The sequence below is a fragment of the Oncorhynchus mykiss genome, chromosome 7, assembly GCF_057628025.1.
Source record: "Oncorhynchus mykiss isolate SJ-2025 chromosome 7, ASM5762802v1, whole genome shotgun sequence".
NCBI lineage: Eukaryota > Metazoa > Chordata > Actinopteri > Salmoniformes > Salmonidae > Oncorhynchus > Oncorhynchus mykiss.
The window spans coordinates 76,157,501-76,170,000 of record NC_143028.1 but is presented as its reverse complement, the minus strand read 5'-3'; the positions used below and the strand labels follow the sequence as shown (position 1 = coordinate 76,170,000).

The window sequence follows — 12,500 nt, the reverse complement described above, 5'->3', positions numbered from 1 at the left end:
GTGGTCGAGCCCTGACTGCTGATTGGCTGAAAGTTGAACGTTTCTATTAGCAACAAGGCACCTCGGGGGTTCGTGGTATATTGCCAATATACCACGGCTAAGGGCTGTGTCCAGGCACTCCATGTTGTGTCGTGCCCAAGAACAGCCCTAAACCATGGTATATTGGCCATATACCACACCCTCTCGGGCCTTATTGCTTAATTAGAACAGATTCTCGATTCACTAGTCTGGTGAAGGAATGGGTAGGTGAATAAGTGATAAATTACTTTATACCTAATCACCCCTTGGTGTTTTCTACAACCACCCCCACTGCTAATACTACTACTACTATGTTACAGATGTAGAATCTTAATTTGATCACCCTGTTGTAGAGTAATTGAGGTTTAAGGTTTCCCTTACAAAACATTTATCAAGCCCTTCAAAAATTACCATTAATTATAATCAACATAATAATTAAAATGTCCTATTGCTGCAGGATTACATTCCTGCTGTAGAAAAATGGCTCAAATGAAGGTCCTACATCTGTAGTGAATTGAAGTACACTGTTTGGATCACTGGAGGCTGGTGGGAGGAGCTATAGGAGGATGGGCTCATTGTAATGTATGGAATGGAATTAATGGAACGGTATGAAACACATCAAACAAATGGAAACAACATGTTGGGCTCCGTTCCATTAATTCCATTCCATACATTACAACGAGCACCTCCTCCTATAGCTCCTCCCACCAGCCTCCACTGATTCAGACCCATCTGTGTAGTGTTTTACTGATGTTATATTAAGACTGTATAAGTTGTTGTTGGTTTTAAAGTGAGACCCAACATGCCTTTCATGTTGGCTACAGAGATTCAGGACCTTTGTGTCTCTACTGTCTGCAGAAAGGAAACAAAACAATTTTATATCATGAAGAATTTCCTGGTTTTTGTTTTTACTAATTTTGAACTCTGCCTTGTCTCCAGGGTAATCCTACTTCACTACGGGATAATTGGACTATTCTTGACTAAAGAGTGAGAGAGAGAGGGAGAGAGAGAGATACTGTATATATATATATATATATATATATATATATATATATATATATATATATAGCGAGAGAGAGAGAGCAAGAGAGAAAGTTCCCTTTTGTGTTTTTGCTTTGATCTGAGCACAGGGAATTGTGTTGACGTCTGTTTGTTTACCCATAATCCTCCTTGTCGCCAGCGCTGTTTCACAACGACAGAGGCCTCCGCTGGTAGAAAATCGTCTTTTTTGCTGTTCTCACTCCATCTGGAGAAATACTTCTTATGTCTCAGGAACCACATTAATAATATGTTAACACTTTAACAACATTGAGAAATCTTCTGAGATTGACAGACAGTAATGCTGCAAGAAGGTTGACCTGGAACGCAACCATTGGCACAAGACAGGGGGGGTAAATAGATAGATCCTCCTTCTAGACGACAGATAAAGTTTTCAACTGTCGCACGAACGCACGCGCACACACACACACACACACACATACACACACACACACACACACACACACACACACACACACACACACACACGTCTCTGACAGAGAGTTACAGCAACCTGGGGAGTCTCTCTCCACATTCGTGTATCTTCTTTCCCCTGTGTTTCTCTCTCTCTCTCTCTCCTTATTTCTCCTTCTCTCTCTCTCTTCTCGATGATTCTGGGTTAGTTGAAACGGACGAGTTGTATTGAAAACAACACGTTAAAGATGTCTGCTGGCCTATCAGGAAGGCTTGAAAGGAAAGCATCTTGGCCGTTGTCAAACTGGATGAGCGTTAATATCTGGGTCAAGACTCGGTGGGGCTCAGACTGGAGAATTCTCTCTCACTGCTTATCAGTTAGACGATTTAAAGATTGGGGTTAGGGGGGTTAGGGGGGTTTGGGGGGGGGGGGTGGACTGGAGAACTTCAAACATATTTTGTGTAGAAGCATGTCTAAATCTTGTTGTCTTGACAGTAAATGAGAGAACTCATTAGCATGTCTCTTTCTCTCTCTCCCTCTCTGTCTAACTATGTACTCAACTCATTAGAGTGTGTTAGATGAGTTAACCCAACTCATTACAGTGTATTAGATGAGTTAACTCGACTCATTAGAGTGTATTTGATGAGTTAACCCAACTCATTACAGTGTATTAGATGAGTTAACCCAACTCATTACAGTGTATTAGATGAGTTATCTCAACTCATTAGAGTGTATTAGATGAGTTTTCTCAACTCATTAGAGTGTATTAGATGAGTTAACTCAACTCATTAGAGTGTATTTGATGAGTTAACCCAACTCATTACAGTGTATTAGATGAGTTAACTCAACTCATTAGAGTGTATTAGATGAGTTAACCCAACTCATTATAGTGTATTAGATGAGTCAACCCAACTCATTACAGTGTATTAGATGAGTTAACCCAACTCATTACAGTGTATTAGTTGAGTTAACCCAACGCATTACAGTGTATTAGATGAGTTAACTCAACTCACTACAGTGTATTAGATGAGTTAACCCAACTCATTACAGTGTATTAGATGAGTTAACCCAACTCATTACAGTGTATTAGATGAGTTAACCCAACTCATTACAGTGTATTAGATGAGTTAACCCAACTCATTAGAGTGTATTAGATGAGTTAAACCAACTCATTACAGTGTATTAGTTGAGTTAACCCAACGCATTACAGTGTATTAGATGAGTTAACCCAACTCATTACAGTGTATTAGATGAGTTAACTAAACTCATTAGAGTGTATTTGATGAGTTAACCCAACTCATTACAGTGTATTCGATGAGTTAACCCAACGCATTACAGTGTATTAGATGAGTTAACCCAACTCATTAGAGTGTATTAGATGAGTTAACCCAACTCATTACAGTGTATTAGATGAGTTAACCCAACTCATTAGAGTGTATTAGATGAGTTAAACCAACTCATTACAGTGTATTAGATGAGTTAACCCAACTCATTAGAGTGTATTAGATGAGTTAACCCAACTCATTACAGTGTATTCGATGAGTTAACCCAACGCATTACAGTGTATTAGATGAGTTAACCCAACTCATTAGAGTGTATTAGATGAGTTAACCCAACTCATTACAGTGTATTAGATGAGTTAACCCAACGCATTACAGTGTATTAGATGAGTTAACCCAACTCATTAGAGTGTATTAGATGAGTTAACCCAACTCATTACAGTGTATTAGATGAGTTAACCCAACTCATTACAGTGTATTCGATGAGTTAACCCAACGCATTACAGTGTATTAGATGAGTTAACTCAACTCATTAGAGTGTATTTGATGAGTTAACCCAACTCATTACAGTGTATTAGATGAGTTAACTCAACTCATTAGAGTGTATTAGATGAGTTAACCCAACTCATTATAGTGTATTAGATGAGTCAACCCAACTCATTACAGTGTATTAGATGAGTTAACCCAACTCATTACAGTGTATTAGTTGAGTTAACCCAACGCATTACAGTGTATTAGATGAGTTAACTCAACTCACTACAGTGTATTAGATGAGTTAACCCAACTCATTACAGTGTATTAGATGAGTTAACCCAACTCATTACAGTGTATTAGATGAGTTAACCCAACTCATTACAGTGTATTAGATGAGTTAACCCAACTCATTAGAGTGTATTAGATGAGTTAAACCAACTCATTACAGTGTATTAGTTGAGTTAACCCAACGCATTACAGTGTATTAGATGAGTTAACCCAACTCATTACAGTGTATTAGATGAGTTAACTAAACTCATTAGAGTGTATTTGATGAGTTAACCCAACTCATTACAGTGTATTCGATGAGTTAACCCAACGCATTACAGTGTATTAGATGAGTTAACCCAACTCATTAGAGTGTATTAGATGAGTTAACCCAACTCATTACAGTGTATTAGATGAGTTAACCCAACTCATTAGAGTGTATTAGATGAGTTAAACCAACTCATTACAGTGTATTAGATGAGTTAACCCAACTCATTAGAGTGTATTAGATGAGTTAACCCAACTCATTACAGTGTATTCGATGAGTTAACCCAACGCATTACAGTGTATTAGATGAGTTAACCCAACTCATTAGAGTGTATTAGATGAGTTAACCCAACTCATTACAGTGTATTAGATGAGTTAACCCAACGCATTACAGTGTATTAGATGAGTTAACCCAACTCATTAGAGTGTATTAGATGAGTTAACCCAACTCATTACAGTGTATTAGATGAGTTAACCCAACTCATTACAGTGTATTCGATGAGTTAACCCAACGCATTACAGTGTATTAGATGAGTTAACCCAACTTATTAGAGTGTATTAGATGAGTTAACCCAACTCATTACAGTGTATTAGATGAGTTAACCCAACTCATTACAGTGTATTCGATGAGTTAACCCAACGCATTACAGTGTATTAGATGAGTTAACCCAACTCATTAGAGTGTATTAGATGAGTTAACCCAACTCATTACAGTGTATTAGATGAGTTAACCCAACTCATTAGAGTGTATTAGATGAGTTAACCCAACTCATTACAGTGTATTAGATGAGTTAACCCAACTCATTACAGTGTATTAGATGAGTTAACCCAACTTATTAGAGTGTATTAGATGAGTTAACCCAACTCATTACAGTGTATTAGATGAGTTAACCCAACTCATTACAGTGTATTAGATGAGTTAACCCAACTCATTACAGTGTATTAGTTGAGTTAACCCAACGCATTACAGTGTATTAGATGAGTTAACCCAACTCATTACAGTGTATTAGATGAGTTAACTAAACTCATTAGAGTGTATTTGATGAGTTAACCCAACTCATTACAGTGTATTCGATGAGTTAACCCAACGCATTACAGTGTATTAGATGAGTTAACCCAACTCATTAGAGTGTATTAGATGAGTTAACCCAACTCATTACAGTGTATTAGATGAGTTAACCCAACTCATTAGAGTGTATTAGATGAGTTAAACCAACTCATTACAGTGTATTAGATGAGTTAACCCAACTCATTAGAGTGTATTAGATGAGTTAACCCAACTCATTACAGTGTATTCGATGAGTTAACCCAACGCATTACAGTGTATTAGATGAGTTAACCCAACTCATTAGAGTGTATTAGATGAGTTAACCCAACTCATTACAGTGTATTAGATGAGTTAACCCAACGCATTACAGTGTATTAGATGAGTTAACCCAACTCATTAGAGTGTATTAGATGAGTTAACCCAACTCATTACAGTGTATTAGATGAGTTAACCCAACTCATTACAGTGTATTCGATGAGTTAACCCAACGCATTACAGTGTATTAGATGAGTTAACCCAACTTATTAGAGTGTATTAGATGAGTTAACCCAACTCATTACAGTGTATTAGATGAGTTAACCCAACTCATTACAGTGTATTCGATGAGTTAACCCAACGCATTACAGTGTATTAGATGAGTTAACCCAACTCATTAGAGTGTATTAGATGAGTTAACCCAACTCATTACAGTGTATTAGATGAGTTAACCCAACTCATTAGAGTGTATTAGATGAGTTAACCCAACTCATTACAGTGTATTAGATGAGTTAACCCAACTCATTACAGTGTATTAGATGAGTTAACCCAACTTATTAGAGTGTATTAGATGAGTTAACCCAACTCATTACAGTGTATTAGATGAGTTAACCCAACTCATTACAGTGTATTAGATGAGTTAACCCAACTCATTACAGTGTATTAGATGAGTTAACCCAACTTATTAGAGTGTATTAGATGAGTTAACCCAACTCATTACAGTGTATTAGATGAGTTAACCCAACTCATTACAGTGTATTCGATGAGTTAACCCAACGCATTACAGTGTATTAGATGAGTTAACCCAACTCATTAGAGTGTATTAGATGAGTTAACCCAACTCATTACAGTGTATTAGATGAGTTAACCCAACTCATTAGAGTGTATTAGATGAGTTAACCCAACTCATTACAGTGTATTTGATGAGTTAACCCAACTCATTACAGTGTATTAGATGAGTTAACCCAACTCATTAGAGTGTATTAGATGAGTTAACCCAACTCATTACAGTGTATTTGATGAGTTAACCCAACTCATTACAGTGTATTTGATGAGTTAACTCAACTTATTAGAGTGTATTAGATGAGTTAACTCAACTCATTACAGTGTATTAGATGAGTTAACTCAACTTATTAGAGTGTATTAGATGAGTTAACTCAACTTATTAGAGTGTATTAGATGAGTTAACTCAACTTATTAGAGTGTATTAGATGAGTTAACTCAACTTATTAGAGTGTATTAGATGAGTTAACTCAACTTATTAGAGTGTATTAGATGAGTTAACTCAACTCATTAGAGTGTATTAGATGAGTTAACTCAACTCATTACAGTGTATTAGATGAGTTAACTCAACTCATTACAGTGTATTAGATGAGTTAACTCAACTTATTAGAGTGTATTAGATGAGTTAACCCAACTCATTACAGTGTATTAGATGAGTTAACTCAACTCATTACAGTGTATTAGATGAGTTAACTCAACTTATTACAGTGTATTAGATGAGTTAACTCAACTTATTAGAGTGTATTAGATGAGTTAACTCAACTTATTAGAGTGTATTAGATGAGTTAACCCAACTCATTACAGTGTATTAGATGAGTTAACTCAACTCATTACAGTGTATTAGATGAGTTAACTCAACTTATTAGAGTGTATTAGATGAGTTAACCCAACTCATTACAGTGTATTAGATGAGTTAACTCAACTCATTACAGTGTATTAGATGAGTTAACTCAACTTATTACAGTGTATTAGATGAGTTAACTCAACTTATTAGAGTGTATTAGATGAGTTAACTCAACTTATTAGAGTGTATTAGATGAGTTAACCCAACTCATTACAGTGTATTAGATGAGTTAACTCAACTCATTACAGTGTATTAGATGAGTTAACTCAACTCATTACAGTGTATTAGATGAGTTAACTCAACTTATTAGAGTGTATTAGATGAGTTAACCCAACTCATTACAGTGTATTAGATGAGTTAACTCAACTCATTACAGTGTATTAGATGAGTTAACTCAACTTATTACAGTGTATTAGATGAGTTAACTCAACTTATTAGAGTGTATTAGATGAGTTAACTCAACTTATTAGAGTGTATTAGATGAGTTAACCCAACTCATTACAGTGTATTAGATGAGTTAACTCAACTCATTACAGTGTATTAGATGAGTTAACTCAACTTATTAGAGTGTATTAGATGAGTTAACCCAACTCATTACAGTGTATTAGATGAGTTAACCCAACTTATTACAGTGTATTAGATGAGTTAACCCAACTCATTACAGTGTATTAGATGAGTTAACCCAACTCATTACAGTGTATTAGATGAGTTAACTCAACTCATTAGAGTGTATTAGATGAGTTAACCCAACTCATTACAGTGTATTAGATGAGTTAACTCAACTTATTACAGTGTATTAGATGAGTTAACCCAACTCATTACAGTGTATTAGATGAGTTAAACCAACTCATTACAGTGTATTAGATGAGTTAACCCAACTCATTACAGTGTATTAGATGAGTTAACCCAACGCATTAGAGTGTATTAGATGAGTTAACCCAACTCATTACAGTGTATTAGATGAGTTAACCCAACTCATTACAGTGTATTAGATGAGTTAACTCAACTCATTACAGTGTATTAGATGAGTTAACCCAACTCATTACAGTGTATTAGATGAGTTAACTCAACTCATTACAGTGTATTAGATGAGTTAACCCAACTTATTACAGTGTATTAGATGAGTTAACCCAACTTATTAGAGTGTATTAGATGAGTTAACCCAACTCATTACAGTGTATTCGATGAGTTAACCCAACTCATTAGAGTGTATTAGATGAGTTAAACCAACTCATTACAGTGTATTAGATGAGTTAACTCAACTTAATAGAGTGTATTAGATGAGTTAACTCAACTTAATAGAGTGTATTAGATGAGTTAACTCAACTTAATAGAGTGTATTAGATGAGTTAACTCAACTCATTAGAGTGTATTAATTTGAGCCAGTTTCTTACAGCAGGAATATAATCCTGCAGCAAAAGCAAATGTGAGTTATCATGTAAAGACATTTTTGTTGGGGTTGAAAATCAAGTCTGGAAATTCAAAGTGGAAATGACTTCCTTTAAAAGCCTTTTTAAACCTCGAATGCACTACAATTCAGGAATGTTCTCATGCAACAGAGTGATCAAATTAAGATCCTACACTTTTTGGGGGGACTTCATAGCAGATTTAGAAACGGTGTTTGATAAAGTATGATTAGAATGTATATATAAATGCCTGGGTGACTTTAATTTAGTTGAATCTCTAATACAATGGGTTAAAGTTATGTACAGCAACCCCAGATGTAAAATAGTAAACAATGGTTACTTCTCAGAATGTATTGAGCTTTTAAGAGGAGTAAAACTAGGCTGTCCGATTCTGTAACCATGGACTGGTAAATACTTGTCTATTTATGGAAAAACTCTTTGGTCTTATCACAGTTTACTTACTAATGTCACTGCCTACTCCAGATGCCTTGTTTTTTTTAAATCATATGTGCAGAAAATTATGTTTCATGTTATTTGGAACGCTAAGCCAGACAAAATTAAACGTGCCTATTTATATAATGAGTTTAGGGGGCTAAAATGATTAAACCTCTCACTAAAAGCTTCACTCATACATAAATGATACTTAAATCCAAAATGGTTCTCCAGTAGATGATTAAGGAAGGCTCATCCTTTGTTTAAAAACATTGATTTTTTTTTGCCTTTAAACAGATTACGACTTCTCATTTCCCACTAATTGAAAATGAAATGTTGTTTAAAGTATCACCCTATCTTAAACAAGCCATACAAAAGCTGGTTACAATTTCAGTTTTATCCTCCAGAAAAGATAGAACAAATATTACAACAAATGTAATGGTTAAACTCAAATGTACAAATTCAAAAATGAAAAAAATAAACATTATTTACGAAACAAATGTTTAAATATGGTATTATATGTATTAATGATATTATGAATAGAAACGGAGGAGTTATGTCACATCTGCAGCTATCGAAAATATATGGGAATATCTGCTCAATCCAAATGTACAACCAACTGATTGCAGCACGACCACAAAAATGGAGGAGGGAAGTAGAAAAGGAAGAAGGTAGGGAACTTGTTTGCCTGCCATATATTAAAGATATAAATTGGCTGAAAGGATCTGGCATAAATAGAAAAATAAATTGACAGAAATGTTGACAGCTGCGCCATAGGGGTGGCAAAATGAATGGGAGGAGATTTTTGATGTACCAATTCCATGGCATATGGTTTATGAACAGGTACAAAAAACTACACTTGATTCCACACTTAGAGTTTTTCAATTATTATATAAAATTCTTGCCACCAACAGAATGCTACAGTATATATATGGGGCAACAATACAACAATCTCAGCTCTGTAGATTTTTTTCTGCGAAGAGACCATTTATTCTGGTCTAGTCTATATGTAGGTTGTTTCTGGTCACAGGCTCAGGAATGGTTAAAAAAAACATAACATGCACTTAAAATGAACTTTGGAAAGCCGATTTGGAAAGCCATAGTCAGTCAATAAATAATATAATAACACTGGTAGGAAAGGTTTTCATCTTTCGCTCACAATCTGTGGATAATATACGATTAGAAAGGTTCAACGTGTATGTAAAACATCACAGCACAATTGAAAAATGTTTGGCACATGGAAACCAAATGATGTGGTCTATGGTGATAGGTGGGATGGGCTGAGAGAGGCTGAGAGGCGGGATTAAAGAGCTGAGGTCTATGGTGATAGGTGGGATGGGCTGAGAGAGGCTGAGAGGCGGGATTAAAGAGTTGAGGGCTATGGTGATAGGTGGGATGGGCTGAGAGAGGCTGAGAGGCGGGATTAAAGAGTTGAGGGCTATGGTGATAGGTGGGATGGGCTGAGAGAGGCTGAGAGGCGGGATTAAAGAGTTGAGGGCTATGGTGATAGGTGGGATGGGCTGAGAGAGGCTGAGGGGCGGGATTAAAGAGTTGAGGGCTATGGGGATAGGTGGGATGGGCTGAGAGAGGCTGAGGGGTGGGATTAAAGAGTTGAGGGCTATGGTGATAGGTGGGAGGGGCTGAGAGAGGATGAGGGGTGGGATTAAAGAGCTGAGGGCTATGGTGATAGGAGGGATGGGTTGAGAGAGGCTGAGAGGCGGGATTAAAGAGTTTATATTCAGTCATGTATTATTGTTATGTGATTGATGTATGTAAAAGTAGCATGTATATATATGTAAAGTGTATATATATATGTAACAAAAAAGCTGTAAAAAAAATATATATGTAGATATTTGTCCTCCGACGAGGGGGGGTGGTGGAGGGGTTAATAATTAAAAAAATATATCCTACACTTTTAGAAAACATTGTGCTATCTAGAACCTTTTAGGTGTTCTGCTATGGGGACTGCCGAAGAACCCTTTTGGAACCCTTTTTTCTAAGAGTGTACATATTCGCTAAACAGCCTGTTGGTCCAGAGAAGAGAAGGTGGCTGTTGAGTCCTACATCCAAACAAGAGGCTGGTGATTAGTACTGGGTGAGATCATTGAGTGGGTGGTTAATGGAGCATGGCCTCAGACCTCTCGGGCAGCATCACACTGTAAACTACTGAGACATCAACATCACGACTCTGTGTGTGTGTGTGTGTGTTGTGTGTGTGTGTGTGTGTGTGTGTGTGTGTGTGTGTGTGTGTGTGTGTGTGTGAGTGTGTGTGTGTGTGTGTGTGTGTGTGCGTGTGTGCATGCGTGTAAAAATTATCAGAACACCTCTTAACTTGTAATGGAGTCTGTTTGTTTCCAACTCTGCTTTCATATATTCTTATCTCTATGTCTCTGTCTCTGTCTCTGTCTCTGTCTATGTCTCTCTCTCTCTCTCTCTCTCTCAATTCAATTCAATTCAAGGGACTTTATTGACATGGGAAACATATGTTTACATTGCCAAAGAAAGTGAAATGGATAAAGACATTTCAAATGTCATATTATGTCTATATACAGTGTTGTTACGATGTGAAAACAGTTAGTGTACAAAATGGAAAATAAATAAATATAGGTTGTATTTACAATGGTGTGTGTTCTTCACTGGTTGCCCTTTTCTTGTGGCAACAGGTCACAAATTTTGTTGCTGTGATGGCACACTGTGGTATTTCACCCAGTAGATATGCTAGTCTCTCTCCCTCCCTCCCTCTCCCTCTCTTTCTTTCTCTCTGTCTCTTTCTCTCTCTCTCCTTTTCTCTCTCTCTTTCTTTCTCTCTCTCTCTCTCTCTCTCTCTCTCTTACCCTCTTGCTCTCTCTCTCTCTCTCTCGTTCCTACTCTCTCTCTCATTTCTACTCTCTCTCTCATTCCTACTCTCTCTCTCTCTCATCCCTACTCTCTCTCTCTCTCTCCTTTTCTCTCTCCCTCTCTCTCCAGTGCCTTTTCAATCAGCTATAGTCCAGATGATTGGTAATAAGATTCATATGCTCTCCTTCCCTGGAGGTTACTGTATTCATTATTAATCAATGTCTTAACTCTGCTACACTGTACTTTTCCATCTCTCGGTTTTTCGTAATAATTTCTCTGATTGTTACAACTGAAATTACAAATCCAATCAAATGTATTTGATCCGATTTATATTGTAAAATTATGTACAAATGTGACTGTTTTTTTTCCTAACTTCTCTTTTGAATCCAGACCGGATTACAGTAAAGACATGTTGTGTCAACAGGGCTTTATAATTACATTTGATTGTTTGTCCCGACAGGTGCGGCCTGCTGCAGGTTGGAGACAGACTCCTGTCCATCAACGGAATCCCCACGGAGGATGGAACACTGGAAGAGGCCAATCAGCTTCTCCGAGACGCCGCTCTGGCCAATAAGGTCTCTCTTGAAATAGAGTTTGACGTCGCAGGTTGGTCTCTTGGGCTTAGGCCTCCCAGTAGGCTATATGTACAATATGTGAAACTATTGAATTTATAAAATGGTTGAAAAGCTATAGACCATGGTTGTCAAACATACGGGCCATGGGCCAGATCCAGCACGTGAGGGGGTGGTTTGAGTTTTCAAACTCAATATACTTTAAATGTATACTTCCAGTTTACTGTGTCCAGCTCACTGTGTCCAGCTCAATATGTCCAGCTCAATATGTCCAGCTCACTGTGTCCAGCTCACTGTGTCCAGCTCACTGTGTCCAGCTTACTGTGTCCAGATCAATGTGTCCAGCTCACTGTGTCCAGCTCAATGTGTCCAGCTTACTGTATCCAGCCCATTATGTCCAGCTCACTGTGTCCAGCTCAATGTGTCCAGCTTACTGTATCCAGCCCATTATGTCCAGCTCACTGTGTCCAGCTCAATGTGTCCAGCTCAATGTGTCCAGCTCACTGTGTCCAGCTCAATATGTCCAGCTCAATATGTCCAGCTCAATGTGTCCAGCTCAATGT

At 37.2% G+C, this 12,500-nt stretch overlaps 2 protein-coding genes across 2 annotated transcripts in view; one reads left to right on the top strand and one right to left on the bottom strand.

The window, feature by feature from the left end:
- The window catches only part of LOC110528604 (uncharacterized), a 153,436-nt gene that overhangs the window by 71,361 nt on the left and 69,575 nt on the right, over positions 1-12,500 (bottom strand). The window lies entirely within an intron of this gene.
- LOC110528605 (glutamate receptor-interacting protein 2) overlaps positions 1-12,500 on the top strand; it is a 158,204-nt gene that overhangs the window by 81,658 nt on the left and 64,046 nt on the right. The window contains exon 13 of the mRNA XM_090242236.1: positions 11,826-11,971. Within this exon, the coding sequence (XP_090098362.1) occupies positions 11,826-11,971 (146 nt within the window). The remainder of the gene's footprint in view (positions 1-11,825; positions 11,972-12,500) is intronic.